Source organism: Diprion similis, chromosome 2, assembly GCF_021155765.1.
Source record: "Diprion similis isolate iyDipSimi1 chromosome 2, iyDipSimi1.1, whole genome shotgun sequence".
In the NCBI taxonomy this organism is placed as follows: domain Eukaryota; kingdom Metazoa; phylum Arthropoda; class Insecta; order Hymenoptera; family Diprionidae; genus Diprion; species Diprion similis.
The window spans coordinates 19108964-19123897 of NC_060106.1; the positions used below are offsets into that span (position 1 = coordinate 19108964).

At 37.2% G+C, this 14934-nt stretch overlaps 1 protein-coding gene across 1 annotated transcript in view; it reads right to left on the reverse strand.

Moving 5' to 3' along the window:
• The window catches only part of LOC124415885, a 77224-nt gene that overhangs the window by 24014 nt on the left and 38276 nt on the right, over positions 1-14934 (reverse strand). Inside the window, exon 2 of the mRNA XM_046896581.1 lies at positions 3749-3883. Coding sequence (XP_046752537.1) covers positions 3749-3863 — 115 coding nt within the window. The 5' untranslated portion in view covers positions 3864-3883. The remainder of the gene's footprint in view (positions 1-3748; positions 3884-14934) is intronic.

A 14934-nucleotide genomic window follows, 5' to 3' on the forward strand; every position in this document is an offset into this window, starting at 1 on the left:
TTTCAAGCTCATAAAAAACTTCATTGCATAATTATTATTGAGTGTGGAAAATCTTGTATTTATTAATCGTAGACCTTATAGGGGTAGCAAAAAACTTAACGAAGGAGGTGGAATCGGTTTGTGAACAGTCCTCTTTACTTCCGCCTACGATCTTTAATTATAAGGCAAAATGCTGAATTACAGTAATTATAAAATTAATTTAATAATCATCTGTAACCAGTTTATGGGGAATTCTCGTTGGATGAGTTGCGACGAAGGTGTTACAGGCACGCAAAGACAGACTCACCGTAGGTGTTAAAATCGAATCGCGTGTTATAAGACGGTAATCGAAAATGACGAACTTTTTCACATTCTTATCCCCAAAATAACTACCAATTATAACGCACGGCGTTCGTATTATTTATCGTATTTGCGTGACCGAGGAGCCCATCACGTTTGGGTTATAAACGAATACCCGTCAGAGAAAACGGAATATAAAATGTACGCTGAGACTTTACCGATTATTTCGCATCACATGTATCGAATATTCGATTTCAATGAAGATATCAACGTTAGTCGTATAATTTTTAGCAAATCCGCAGATATTATTATTATTATACGGCTATTTTATCGGCGAGAATTCTGTAATTAAATTCAGCGCTATTTAACCGATTGTAAAAACTTGTATAGCGATCGTTTCGAATTCGTGATTATATATACTCTAATTGAAAAAAAACCGTATTTTTATATCAAATTATTTGCCTTGAGATTTTCGAGTCGGTTGTGTAACACGAAAGTACAGACTGGTAATATCGTTGCTTGAAAAAATCACAAATTAATAAATTTCGATGACGTCGACTGTTGTAATCCGAGAACTGGCCTTCGGTCCGAAGGACTTTGGCGTCACCCACATAACGGCTTTTTTCGCGGTCACATCACGCCGATATTTTATTGCATACATTTTGTTTTTCAACACTTTAAAAGCATTTTCGAGATACCAAGTTGTAACGGGTCAAAACCCGGTATACGCTTAACTCGCACGAAGCCACATTTACATATATGTATACATACATATTTATATACCATATTTCTTTAATCGATTAACGAGAAGGAGAAACAACAAGTACAAATATAAATCACCGCGTTATAATTCATGCGACGGTAGGTCTGAGTCAGTTTCTTGAGTGCTTCTGACAATTTTTCAAAAGTACAAAAAGAAGAAAAAAAATTCGCTGCGCTCGGAATTTTTAACAAATATGTAGATAATGCTATATTTATGATCCTGGTGAAGAAAATCGTCGTGTACAACTTATCGACGAAGATTTGATCCTAAGAAGCTTGTTTTTTTTTTGTTTTTTTTTTTTAGATTTTGGATAAATTCCGTCGTTAAAGTGTATTCGTATGCAAATCAAAAAATCCAACTTGTGGATTTCGAACCACGTCAAATAATAATAAAATTGCGTAAACGATCATGAATAGAGTCACTAATCCAGGGTGAAATATTCACTCGATGAAACTAAACATTATAAAAAAACAAAAAAAAAAAAAAAACAAAAAAACAAAAAGAGATAAAAAATTCCACTTGTGATGTGATTTTGAATCGTGTCAAAGTTCAATTTTCGTATTTGCAATAACAAAACTGTACCTATATATAAAAATATTGATTTGATCCAAGTAAACAAAAATAAATAAATAAGTTAGGTCAAAGTCCCCAATTCCGAATTTCGCCACGTAAAATTATCAGTTTAGAATAGAAAATGGGGCAAAATGAAGACCCGAATGCAGACACAAGCATGTTTAACCACTCGGTTACTGTACTCGGGCAGTATAGAGGGTATTACTTGATGCACCGCGGCATGATCTGTGGGAAATGGTTAAACCGAAGTAGAAGTTCCGTGTGATTTACGCCGGAGCTTATGTGTGGATAACAAGTAAGTTGAATATATATGTATAACTTGGTACATGCACTGTGTAGCTACGAATAAAATTACCGCGCGGAAATTTCGTTGCGGAGGAAAAATTTTACCATCTTCGGTTATATAATAGGTATACTGAAATTACACGCTCCTCGTGAACGGCGTACACACTTGCACCTGTACAATATATAAACAAGTATATAAACACATGTAATACGTCTCTGCAGGTACGTATGCTGTTCATTTTGCGAAGTATTTCTATACCGCAAATCGCGCTCGGGAATAGGGAAGAGGGTTGAAATTTTTTTATCTTTTCTTCGAATTCGCTTCGAAAATTGCTAAATGGCAAAATACCAGCTAGCGTAGATTATTTTTCTCATACTCCACGCGATGCGTTTACATACATATATACATAGACGTAATTGTACAGCCTCCGGCTGAAACGATTTACCCTATTTTACTCTCGTTATCATCTTCTTGTTTCCGTTGCACTTCTGGACGCACTTGATTTTATAATACTACGGTGAACCGATCAGCGCACCGATTTTCAGGGAATCGTATTTTAGCGTGTTACAAACGATTGCACAGATTTTTTTCTCGACTCCATATTTTTTTCTATACAATATTAGAATTTCTTTACTAAATTCGAGACTCGATCAGCGAAGATTCAGGCCTCGTCAAACTTATTTTATCTCGCAGATCGGCAAAACTACATCAATTTTAGCAACGATATAAATTGAAATTTTAAACCTTAGCTTCTTTGGGTGTTCGGAACAATGGAAAGAAAATCTCTGAATAAAAATTATTCTATTTCATTTAAAACTACTGAAAAAATTTCAAGTTTTTCATTCGAGAAATTCGTCGATGACCGCGATCTAAAGTTTCAAAAAATATCACGAGATCTACGATTAATCAAACAGCGTGGCATAAAAGAATGAAGTCAAGACAAATATCGAAGAGAAACAAATGTCGTTAAGCGACGGTATTTAGCTGGTTGCAAGACGCGTACCTTAGAAATGACTCCCCATGGACAGAATAAGGTATCAGGAATTGCTATGGCGTATACGTGCAAGTTGTTCAAGATATTTACGATCAAGCTGCAACTCTCTAGAAAAAGAAAGAAAGAAAGAAAAAAAAAAAAAAACTAGTTCCCTCCGAGAAAAATACTTTCGAATAGTTGGAAAGTATCCTAGTCCCCGTAGAGAATATATGTGTGTACGTGTTTGTGTATTACTATACATATAATATAACGTGAATTTCCCCATATAATTACCGGGCATAGAATATTTAAGTGTCTGATAGACTCCAGCAGCAGAATTGAACCGGGTTTTCTATCGTTCAATCATAAATGCGTAAATTTAAAATTATATTGCCATCGGTTAAAACGTGTAAAAATGTTTTAGCGGCTTCGATCCAGGCCATGAGGCCATGATTGGTTAAATGAAACGATTCATAGATCCTCTTCCCACACAGGTGAGTGAAAGCCGATTTTGTGAGCAAAAATAAATTCGGTAATTTTTTTTATTCGCATACATGGCAGGCTAATTAATTATCAAGTATTTGTTTTTTCTTTCTTTCTTTTTTTTTTACAGCGAGAGAGTTGGAGGATGAAATAAAAAATTTGAACAAGTTTTTCTCTTAAATAAAAAATTTTCCTTCAACAAATTTGAATGAAAAATTTAGAAATTCCCACCTCAAAGTGTGAAAATCAATACAAATTTGCTGCTCGTGGTTCTTCGATTGTTGGAAATAATTTAGTTTTATAACAGGCTCGAAGATCCAACTTTAATTGTTATAATAATTAAAATTGAATTGGATCGTAATTTTGAAAAAATAAAAAAAACCAGACTCACCCTCAAGGATAAAGATGTCTCCATGGGGTTGCCGGGTGAGCGAAATATCCTCGGAACGTACTCGAGTTGTGATGAGGTCGAAGCAGCCGACGAAGATAAGAACTAGGAGCTGCATTTTCCGCTCGGCATTATATTCTGAAAAGACAAACGATCAGCCTGTGTTTATCGCTTTATACATGTGTTTACAAAATTCAAAAGCAAAAACATTTCCGTTCGCAGATCCGTGCAAGGATCGACATACTCGTGATGAGAGCGCGCCGATTTCTTCTTCGCAATTTGAAATCCTTGAAATGATTACTGCACGGTAGGACTGCAGGTAATAATTATTACGCAATCAAGCCTCGAGTTCAACGATCCTCTCGCGTCTCGGCTAAAAAGTCGCTAATGCATGATGGGAACTCATCCTCAGGGAGCAATCAACCTTGACTATGGTTATATAATTATCCAGCACCTCGGCGGCCCCGCGCATTGCTTACGATCTCCCGTTTTTCAATTATTTTTCCAGATAACCGAGTTTGTTTGTTGTTCATTGTATTTTTTTTCTTTTGCTTCTTGTTCGTTCGTTTTGTTTTTCAGAAAAAAAAAAAAAAAAAAATCGGCAACCATTTGAAAGACGAGTTTGGATTTTTTTTGTCAATACTTTGTTACACCTTGTTTGTTCGATTAGCGAAAAAATATAACAATGAATGACGATCTATATCCTTTTGAATCATGTATATCCCAATGAAAACGAATAGCTTGTTTGCCGATTGAAAAATTTAGAAAAATTTAGCCATGTTTTCTGCCCGTAATTAAAAAGTAGAATCAAAAAAGGGCTGCAAGTGCCATTTATTTTGAGAAAAACAAACGTAACGAACAGAAAAGAAAACGACCCCTAAAGATGGGCACACAACGAGGTGACTTCTTGATGGATTTGAATGAAACTAACGCTGAAGTTTTCCTATTCAATGAAAAAAAATACTTCAGTCTTGGTTTCATTCAAATACACGAAACGCGTCAAGAAATCACCCCTTTGAGTGCCCATCTTTGGGGGTAGTTTTCACCCCCTTAAACCGTTTTTCAGCAGACAAAAAAAAAATACGTGTCTCTTAGTTTTAAATGTTTTTCAACAGAGGGGGACATGAAACTGATGTTCCTTGTGATAAGCAAAATTGAAAAATAATAATAAAAAAAGAAATGAGGGAGGCTGATTAAGTTAGAATATCGTCTTGCTGGCGTAAAGTTGAGTATAATTTCTCTTACATTTCTTCCTCCCGGTTTATCTAACAAGGAAGGCCGAGCTTGACGCCGAAGGCGTTGCGTCGTCTGCTATGGATGGTTTTTCACGTGTATTCACAGGTCGTTCGAACGGCCATGCGGAGTTTCCGGCATGCATTTTGCGGTCTCTGCGGTTCTAAGGACGTCGCGTAGAGGAAAGGGAGTCATGGCAGATGGTTGGCCTCGAGCACCGTGTTCGCGAAATAAAGACCGTTGGAAAAATGCAATTGCCTTCTAAACGGCACGTGCTATCCATGAAACAGCAGAGTTGAGCCTTTTATGCACACGCGTGACTTCGAGCGTGCGTTTTATACGTTCGCAATTACGCATCGCGCTGGTGCTTGTCGCGAAAAAATAATCAAGTGCTCGTCACGGTAAAAAGTTTTCTGTTTGCAATGTAAATCGATCCGATGTATGCAAACGAGATTTTTTTTAATCCGAAATCGGAAGCTCATCAAGTTTTATATCAGGAAGATTGAAAATTGCCGGAGAATGTGACTCCGCTAATTATTATCCTTTTTTTTCTCTCTCTCTCTCTTTCTCTCTTTTTCAGAGACAGCGTGAGAGGGAAAAGTGCGGAATTTTTTCGCAGGTTCATCGCTGGGGGGTAGAAAAAATTTTCACCAAAGGAACAGTAATTAAGGTGGAATAAATGTAGAATGTAAAGATTTCAAGGCGGCAAATTGAACTCGAAATTTATCGAGCAACGTTTTAAAAAGCTCCCGTGTGGATATGTATCGTCGTGGGCTGTTATAAATCGCAAGGAATTCGAGTGCAGCTCGGGGCGAAAAAGCGCCCAACTCGTAACTCATTATTGAGATCCGTGGTCGCCGAGCGACGACGACTTTGGAGCAATTAAATACGAATACAGTATCTTCTTGCTGCTCCGCCACGTTGATGGAATATTCAATGTTTTGGTCCATCGCCGGCCGAACAACTCCGTGACTTCACGTATATGGTCAAGCCGACTGCTCTTCGAATTATTAAGAACCGTTCGCGTGTCTCTCTCTCTCTCTCTCTCTCTCTCTCTCTCTCTGCAATGCTCCCTCGTCAAAATGCCTTTCAGCGATCACTCCGCCCCCTTTGCCGCCCTCGAATGATCGAGAACCGTCCAAATTGCTGCTGAGAAATGAAGCCCTCGAAAAAACGTGTAAAAAAGTAAAAAAGCAAAGAAAGCTTCCGGTTGTTCAACGAAGTCTCGGAAAATCGGGGAAGAAACCAACTTTCACAACCGTAGAATTTTTGCTTTGCATCTGTACACGGATATTCGTAATTTGATATATGATGAACGTGAACTGGGTGTTCATTTATTTTTGAAAACGTAATTCCCTGAGATTTTCAAATTTTTTTGCCAAGGGATATCAAATTTCCTGAAAATTTTCTGAATCCATAATTTGAGTATAATAGCACGCACCCAGAAATGTTGTGTTATATTTTTTTAAATTGTTCAAGCAGATTTAGTTTTTAATATTGAAATTACAAGACAAGGAAAATGAGAAAATTCAACCACTGTGTATTTAAACGCATTTAATTGACGATAAATTCAGGTATTTAATATATCCTTCATAATAATGAAGGATCGAAATCAAATATCCAGACACGAGTGAGTGACTGATCATTGGTCAGAGGGTTGTCTGCAACTTCAGACTACAACCGAAGAGACGATTACTTCTAATTATTCCAAGGAATACAAAGCAGGACGAATTCGGAATATTATTTTCATGCTTTGGGTGTAATGAGGAAAAACCACAGGAGCTGCTGGCTGACCGAAGGATAACGAAGAACGGCGAAGAAACGTGGGATCTATAAATCTTTGAGAGACGTTTCGGAGTCACTTAAAATGCCTGAGATCCCCCGGAAACGGTGAGCGGAGAACGTTGTTAAGCTCGACTTTAAACCGTGGAAGTTCTTTATGCCGAAACGAGTGGAGATAGCCTCTCCTTAAGGAGAGACTGTCGGGAATCAGAAACGGTTCCGAGGCATCGTTCGGTAGCGTGAATTCGATTCCAGCAACTCCAGGCTGCCGACATTCGTCAGAGGTGAGTGAAAAAGTGTGAGGAATGCTGTTCCGAATTTTGCCAAGTGACTAGATTCTAAAAAAGGTTACCAGGTTTCAGGGGCGATTACAACATGCCCGGGACCACCTTCCACCTCTTTCACCTCTTCTTCTTCTTCTACTTCTTCCGCGATATCTCGCTGTAACTCGGAGAACGAGAGAAATCGGCACGGAAATAAAAGCGCGATGTAAATCGCGCTTGACCTACGGGTCGAGGAATTTGTTCGTTCAAAAGTCACGCGATCTTGCCAAAAAGTTTTAACGGATTACGAACCGTTCGGAGTGACCGGTAACACTTTGAAACGGTAAGCGAGGTTGATTTCACCGAAATACATGCATACATGCACGAAGATTTTCATTCGAAATGGGTCAGGACTGTTACTTTGATGGTAAAAAAAATTGTTGTCATTTTTTTCGACCTAAAACCTAATCGATTTAACATCACTTTTTTACCGGACTAAATAAGTAACCAAAAACCTATTTCTTATTCCTATCCATTATCAGTTCAATTTCCTCTCTACAATTTTCTCTCATTTGTAAGAATTGATCTCGAAATATCTAAGCCTGAGTTAGAAAAGTGTCACCGCGAGCATAAAACTGGCAGATTTCTAATTTTTGTTGCTTGTTTTTCGGCGTCTTGTTGAAAGAGTAAATTGCGTCAGATAATTGACGAAGTTGTCAGCACGTCGCGGTCTGCAGGATGACTGATGATGGACCTCTTGGCTGCATCTCTTGGATTCCTGGCACAAATAAATCTTCTCTGAGTCGAGCGATGCGGTACCGAAAGCCAAATCTTCGGGTCAGACTGCATTACGCGTTATATACTCCATTATAACCATTACGAAACTGAGTTACAAAGACCGGAATTTCCGCTTTTGTTAACCAAGAAATAACGGCGACTACTGCACTTATTGCCACTCGTTAGTATTTCGTGTGTCGGGATAACGAGTTTTTGAAACAGTTCCTTGTTGCTACTTTTTACAATATACATACCTACATGCGTAGGTATGCACAATCGTCACAGAATGCAGGTCTCGTAATAAACCGTTGAAGATAATGTACGGTTCTTTTTTCACATCGTCATTGCTGGTTTATTATTACAAAAAAACGAATCGAAAAAAAAAAATATCTCACGATTCACCGTTTCTCAAAACTATATCAAGATTGATGATTCCCGATAAATCAGCGTCATTTATAATCCCCCAACAGCGAGGAATTTTTCTGAGAAGATTCGCGCAGCTGGTTCTTCAACTCAAACCCACAACACAAGTAAAAAACAAAACTAAATTTATTACAATCGTCTAGAGAAAAAAAAAATATGGTTAATAAGAGTTGAACCAGTTGTTGCTAATTGCGTATTCAGAAGACGAGACAAGCCTGGTGGTTTCTTACTTTCTTTCTTTCTTTCTTTTTAGCTCGACTTACCTTATTAAACTAATTCCTATGCATAAAAAAGTCTTGGCGGATGGTCAACTGTGTCAAAATTCAACTACAGGTGTTTTTGTTTCTTTAGAAAATAAAAAAAAAAATATATATATATATATATCTAAGCGTGTTATGGTAGACGCGTGTGAAACGTGACCGTTTAGTGGATTGCCTTTAATTCTAATTCATTTTCAGAGCAGGTAGAACGTCTATTACGCACGATTTACTCTCCGTGCGGGTTTCAGTTTGTGTGCCCAGTACTTTAAACCAGTTTTGAACGGTCGTCGTTGTTTTTCTCCCCCTCCCCCCGTTTTTCTCTCTCTTTTTCACTTCTGACATCACACACCTGGCTTGACTTATCACCTGAACCGCTATCACGATATTATTATACATGCTGCTACAGTAGCTGCCCTAAATGTATGTACGAATGTACCGTGAAATATGGGCCAATTAACGAGATCAAAGAAGCTTCTTTTTTCTTCTTTATTTTATTTTATTTTTTTTTTTTCTTCTTCTTATCCTTCCTCTTTTTTTCTCGTCGAACAGAAAATCGTGCTGGTTATTTCCAACAAGAACTACTTGCGACTAAAAATAAGTAAACCAAAAAAATCATTTCAGCTGCGATCGTCTCATCGATGAGAATCGAACAAATGTTCAAAAATTGTGAAAAACTTTGATTCGCGATAATATTGACCGTGAATTTTAACATCGCCGTGGCAGGTCGGAAGATGACTTGTTTCCTGAGTGCGTAGGTACGAGATTTTGAAAAATTTCACATTCAGATTTGACACGATTTCACAAAGAGCAATAATTCAGCCCGAGGATCCTAGATCCTAGAGGTTTCGCCTCGAAACTCGTTGGTCAAGTTCATGAGTGTTCATATCTACCCACATTTCCAACCAATCATCACGCGTGATTGATTAACAGATTCGGTACTTTAGTGCCTCATAAATTAAAAAAATCTTTCCGCGACGCAGTCCACATTATATTTCAAACTTCAGAAATGTTAAACCGCCTTTACGTATTTCGATTATGGGTATAATATTTAACCACTGCTGTATAATATCAATTTTCTATAATATAAGCATATACATATAACAGATAAATCTAAAGGAACTTGAGCGTAGCTGTAATTTACTACGTTGGAATAAATTATAAAGAGATTCGTGAGTCTTTTTCAATCTCCTATCTTCACACGCGTTGAATACGCATCTTGAATTTTTTTTTTCTTTATACGTAATTGTATAAAGATATTTGCCAAATTATTTATACGCAACAAACGAAGTAATTGACCCCTCTTTGAAAATAGTCGTAAGTTCTTTTGTTACATTTTTAATAATTTCTTATTTAAGAACCTACGTACGACTTACGGCGTGTCACACAAATGGCCGAATGAAGATTTATAAATAAATCTTAATCATCAATCATTAAACGTGCTCTATACATTCTAAATATGGATATTAAACCGAGTGAGTGGTCAGTTTTCAAATTATAATCCCTATCTCGTAACGTTTTTAATATCGCGTCTAATGATTTCATCTGAGATGTACGATTATACTAATTAACCTTAGTAAGAAAGGAAAAAAAGGAAGATTCATACAAGTATAAAAAAGATCCTGACTTGATTCGGTCTTTTCATCTCATCGATCTTTTTTTATCGTTCGGATTCGCGTGTAATCACCAGGTAGAAAAAAAAGAGTATAAATAATACGTAAAAACTGTTCATAGTTTGAAAAAAAAAAAATCAATAACCGTAACAGATCGAACGAAAAAGAAGAAAGAAAATAAATATAGCTGCTGTTACACTTTTCAAAGTCGTTTATCAAATTTATATACTACTTAATTTTAATTAGGTAACAATTAATTAAACACATTCGTATATATTTTTATACACAACGAATTTTAATCTCAATACAATTTCGACAGCTGTTTTATTTTTCTTCAGGGCTTCCGAATTTTTCGCGAGGGATTTTTAAGGCGCGATATTTATGCAGACGCATCCAAGACGCATCAAATTCGTCACCCTCGTTAAGTGAGTATGCATTAAACAGAGGTGCGGGCGTTTTACACGACGTAAAGCGAAGATCCAGCCTCAGGCCGGAGACCATCGACCTCTTAATTATCGCCTGTATCCGCCACGCGAACCATAATTAACCGATCAATACCCGAAGCCTCGATTTCACTTCGCGGCGACTTTGACGCCTTTAATAATAACAATGATGATCCAGCTGCGACAATAATGATTATTATAATAGTGGTAAAAATGATCGAAACAATCTCTCGATCCGATCCCATAAGCTTGATAACGCCATTCATGATCAACAATTTGTTTCCCCTCGTAAATTTCAACGTCCCTAATTTTTTTTCCCTTTTTTGTTGAGGTTTTTGTCACTTGGATCAATCGGTCAAAATATCATTTCATCCTCGCCCCCTTTTTTTGTTATTCTAACTTGATTATTAACCAACTGATCGCTTTTTATATTCTGTAGGCTAAAGGGTTAAGTAACCAGATTTGAATTTGTAGAAAACGCGCGAAATTAACAAAATTGGGAACACGAGGTGAAATGTTTGGCTTCGTGGGAAAAAAGAAGAGAGAGAAAAAAAAAAGAAAAATGGTGCAGCTAATTGTAATTCGAAACTTTCATTCGTAGTCGTTAGACGAAAAGTTATAAAAAATTTTAGTAAACAGCTGTAGATTAAATGTATATAATATTTATGCGGTGGAGTTTGATCGATCGTAAAAATTATATTCGGGTCAGTGTAAGAAAGAAAGTCCCTGACACGGCTAAACAATTTCAACGATTCTAGATTTACAATTCACTTTCCTAAGTATAATTAATTAAGTAATTAATTAATACACTAATAACATACGTTATAAACTTTCGAAGGGAATAAAAATCGCGCTCAGATTCTCTGACGCGCGTCTTTGAAATCGAATATCTTTAGATCCGGTTTCGATCGTACTTCGAAAACATTCGCAATATCAGAATAATTAAAAATTATTCCACTAATTCTTTTATCCTCGATTTTCATTCACACCAAGCGAATCTTGAAATTCGGCAATAAAATCTGTCGAAATTAACCGGAATCAGAATGTATGGAATTTTACGATTATAAATCAGCGAAGACGAATCTACTTTTACGAGTTCTAATTATTCCGTTTTTTCTCGCTCAGTTGCGCTGTAAAAAAATTCGATTTATGCTGATGGCTGATGCGGGATGCTAAAAAAAAAACTCACTTCTTCTCATTCAATTTTCCGCTTCAGACGTGCAGTAAAATTCATTAGATCAGTTTTTCGCTAAGAATTCGAAGCTGAGAAGGACGACAGCGATGTTAATCTCAATATCTCACTGTCATCGTTGTGACTTTTTCGTCGAATTGCAATCCGACATTCGACGCATGTCACAGTCCTTGAGCTTCGAACGTTATTCGTGACTTTATATATCGTTCTCGAAACCGGCCGATTGAGTCGTCCGCGATTTCAGCTGACGAAATTCTCCGCGACAACATTTAAAAAATTAAGAATCTTTAACCGAACGAAATACTTTTTTTCAATCCTTATTCCTTTTTCATCGCAACTACGACGATAAGAATAAAACAATATTCTCACAATCTGTGATACAAAGTTTCCAACTTTTTTCATGGAGAACAATTTACGATGTGCGACGGTCGAAGCCCCACCGTAAAAAGATTTTATAACATTCTGCTGTCTACACGTACTGGCTCATAATTAATTCGGTCACTTAGCTTCGGAGGATTTTATACCGGGTACTTAAACTTTGTAAAAACTGTCCCAAAGAACGAACTTGGATTTAATCAAGTCAAAACATAAATACGACAAGACTTCATTGAAGAGTCTAATCGTTTTTTCATCACTTTAAACATTACAGAACGCGATTTTTATTAAAATTTTAGTATTTCTAGATGGCAATTATTTTTAATTTTCTCAAATAATTCCACAATTTTCCTCGTTAATAAATAGAGAGAAAGGAAAAAGAAAAAGATGACGCGTTGAAAAATATTGTGTTCAAGAATTGAACGACATCGTGAAAATTAACAAGATTAAAAATAATCTGATCAAATCTTGCGAAGTGTTTCTGCAGAGCGAATTTTCGACAGAATTTTTTCTACAGACTCGGTTCTACATGAATATTTTTCTACAGGAAGGACCTCAAAATTCGCATCAGAAATTATCCTGCATGATTAGTTCTTATTTTTTTACTTATTAGGTTTAATTTATAATTTAAATAATTTGGTTTGAATTTACATAATATGAACGGATACTACGTGGATGTGTGAAACTAGAAAACTAATCTGTAGAACAATTCTGACGTAGAATAAATAATGCAGAATAATTTCTGATGCGAATTCAAAATTCTTTCCTGTAGAAAAATATTCTGTAGCAAAATATTCACGTACAACAGTCGGCCAGTAGAACTGATTTCTGTAGAATCGATTCTCTCCTGGGATCGCATTGAGGATGAAGTCTAAAGAGGAAAGCAAAGTAGAATGAAAAAAGTTGGAAAGAAAAAGTAGAATGACGACGACCCCGAGGGAGGTAATTGCGACGCGGTTCCAAAGGTTTCGCCGCAGCGACGCGACGTGCGTGCCTGTAAAAATTTGACGTCGTAAATTTTGCAAGACGAAGCAACGCGTGCGGCTCTCTTTTCTCTCTTGGTTTAAAAGCCGCGGCCGTCACGTCACGTCGGTTCGCGTTGCCGATGAGCGACGTGCCGACGGAGCGTGACGGAATGATTTCATTTGCCTCGATCCTATATATACGCCTAGTAACATATCTCGTCCCTATTTTGTGCTGACGAAACGCGTTCCTCTAACCGGATGCGGATTTTTTCCGCAGCAATATTCATTTATGCACTGTATTTATTATTTTATGCCTGTCCAGGCGTTGAGCGTTCATGCAAATTTCGAACATAAATCCTTCACGCACTCACCGGAAATCGTTTCTCTCAGCTCAAGGAATCGCACGTGTTGATGTGGGGTCAAAACGCAGATTAAAAGCCGGATATTCGAACCACATTTCCGTCGAATCGGAAGATTAAACAACAAAATCAATGAATTAAAATTGACAACAATGATTAGTAATTAAATTGTGATAAAAAGTGATTAAATTTTTGTAGAAAATCTTCAAGTAATTTGAGAAATCGACCAGCAGGAGTCGTCGAGATGGATTGTAGTCTGACTTAAATGGTCGACATTATGCATGCATAAAGGGGAAGAGCTATATGTGTACAAAGCTAAGTGTACGTTAGTAGAGATAATTTGTAACTGAACGTGATCGGTGGGTACATAATGCTTAACATACGGCGGGAAAGGACCGATAATCGATACGAAAACTCGTTTCTTAAATCCCTCGTCGCCTCGCCGTGTATTATAGAGCGAAATTCCGACCGCCAGCTGCGTATAGTGGACATAAAATAAGAAGTGGGAATAATGAAATAAACATATATTTTCTCGCCAGAGATTTGTGAACTCTGGAGGTAGATATTCGTGAACAAGCGCGAAAGAGAGAGAAAGAAAATTCAATCTCCTTCCATAGAAATTTCTCTTCAATTTCTGCGAACTAGACTCAGCTGGTTCCTAATTATTTCGATTGAATTTTAAGTACAAATTCATGACTCGATGGCAGGACAAGTAGTTTGAAATTACTGTCAATTGAAATTCGTCGTTTTGCGTTTTCAATACTCTTGCACACTGTGGAATTATTAAAAGTGCCATAAATTTCAAGTAATACAATCTTGCCACGCGATAGAAATTTGAATAATAACAGGTCTGTAAAACCATAAAATTCCGGGACCGAGTCGCGTTTTTTCTGTCGGTAAGACCGAGAGAGATAGAGAGGAATAGAAAGAGTCTGTGAATCATAGCTTATCGCATAATTACAAGTTTCGATTATGTATTTGAGTTAGAATCGATCGCGTCGAAAGCTCGACCTGTTGACCTCGGATTAAAAGAGGCGGAAAGTATCGCCACGTAGACTATATTAAAATGACTATATTCAATTGGATAATTCTAAGTTGCCTGCAAAATTCTAATGGCTCGTGACAAACGGTCGTAAAGTATCTAACCTGAGAATCCGAAGGTAGAAAAGGTGGGAACACGAGCCTCGGGCGGTTAATTATTATTCTAAAAAGCAATGTATACGATCTAATAGAGTAATAGACAGATGAATCATGCATAGAAAGTGGCGTGTAATTAACTTCATACTTGCTGCACAGCTGAAATGCTCTCCGAGGGAATTTCCATGCTTCCGTGTAAACCAAACGTTTCGAGGAACACTGTATGCACAGATAATGCAACGGCAAGAATGAATAGCAAGCGGACGTTTTACCGCACGGGAATTCAGTTTCGCCATGCTTATACCGTTCAGCTCCAGCGTAAAAATCTATCGGACATGGACCTGCTTCCTGGTTAAATTTAATTGCGCTG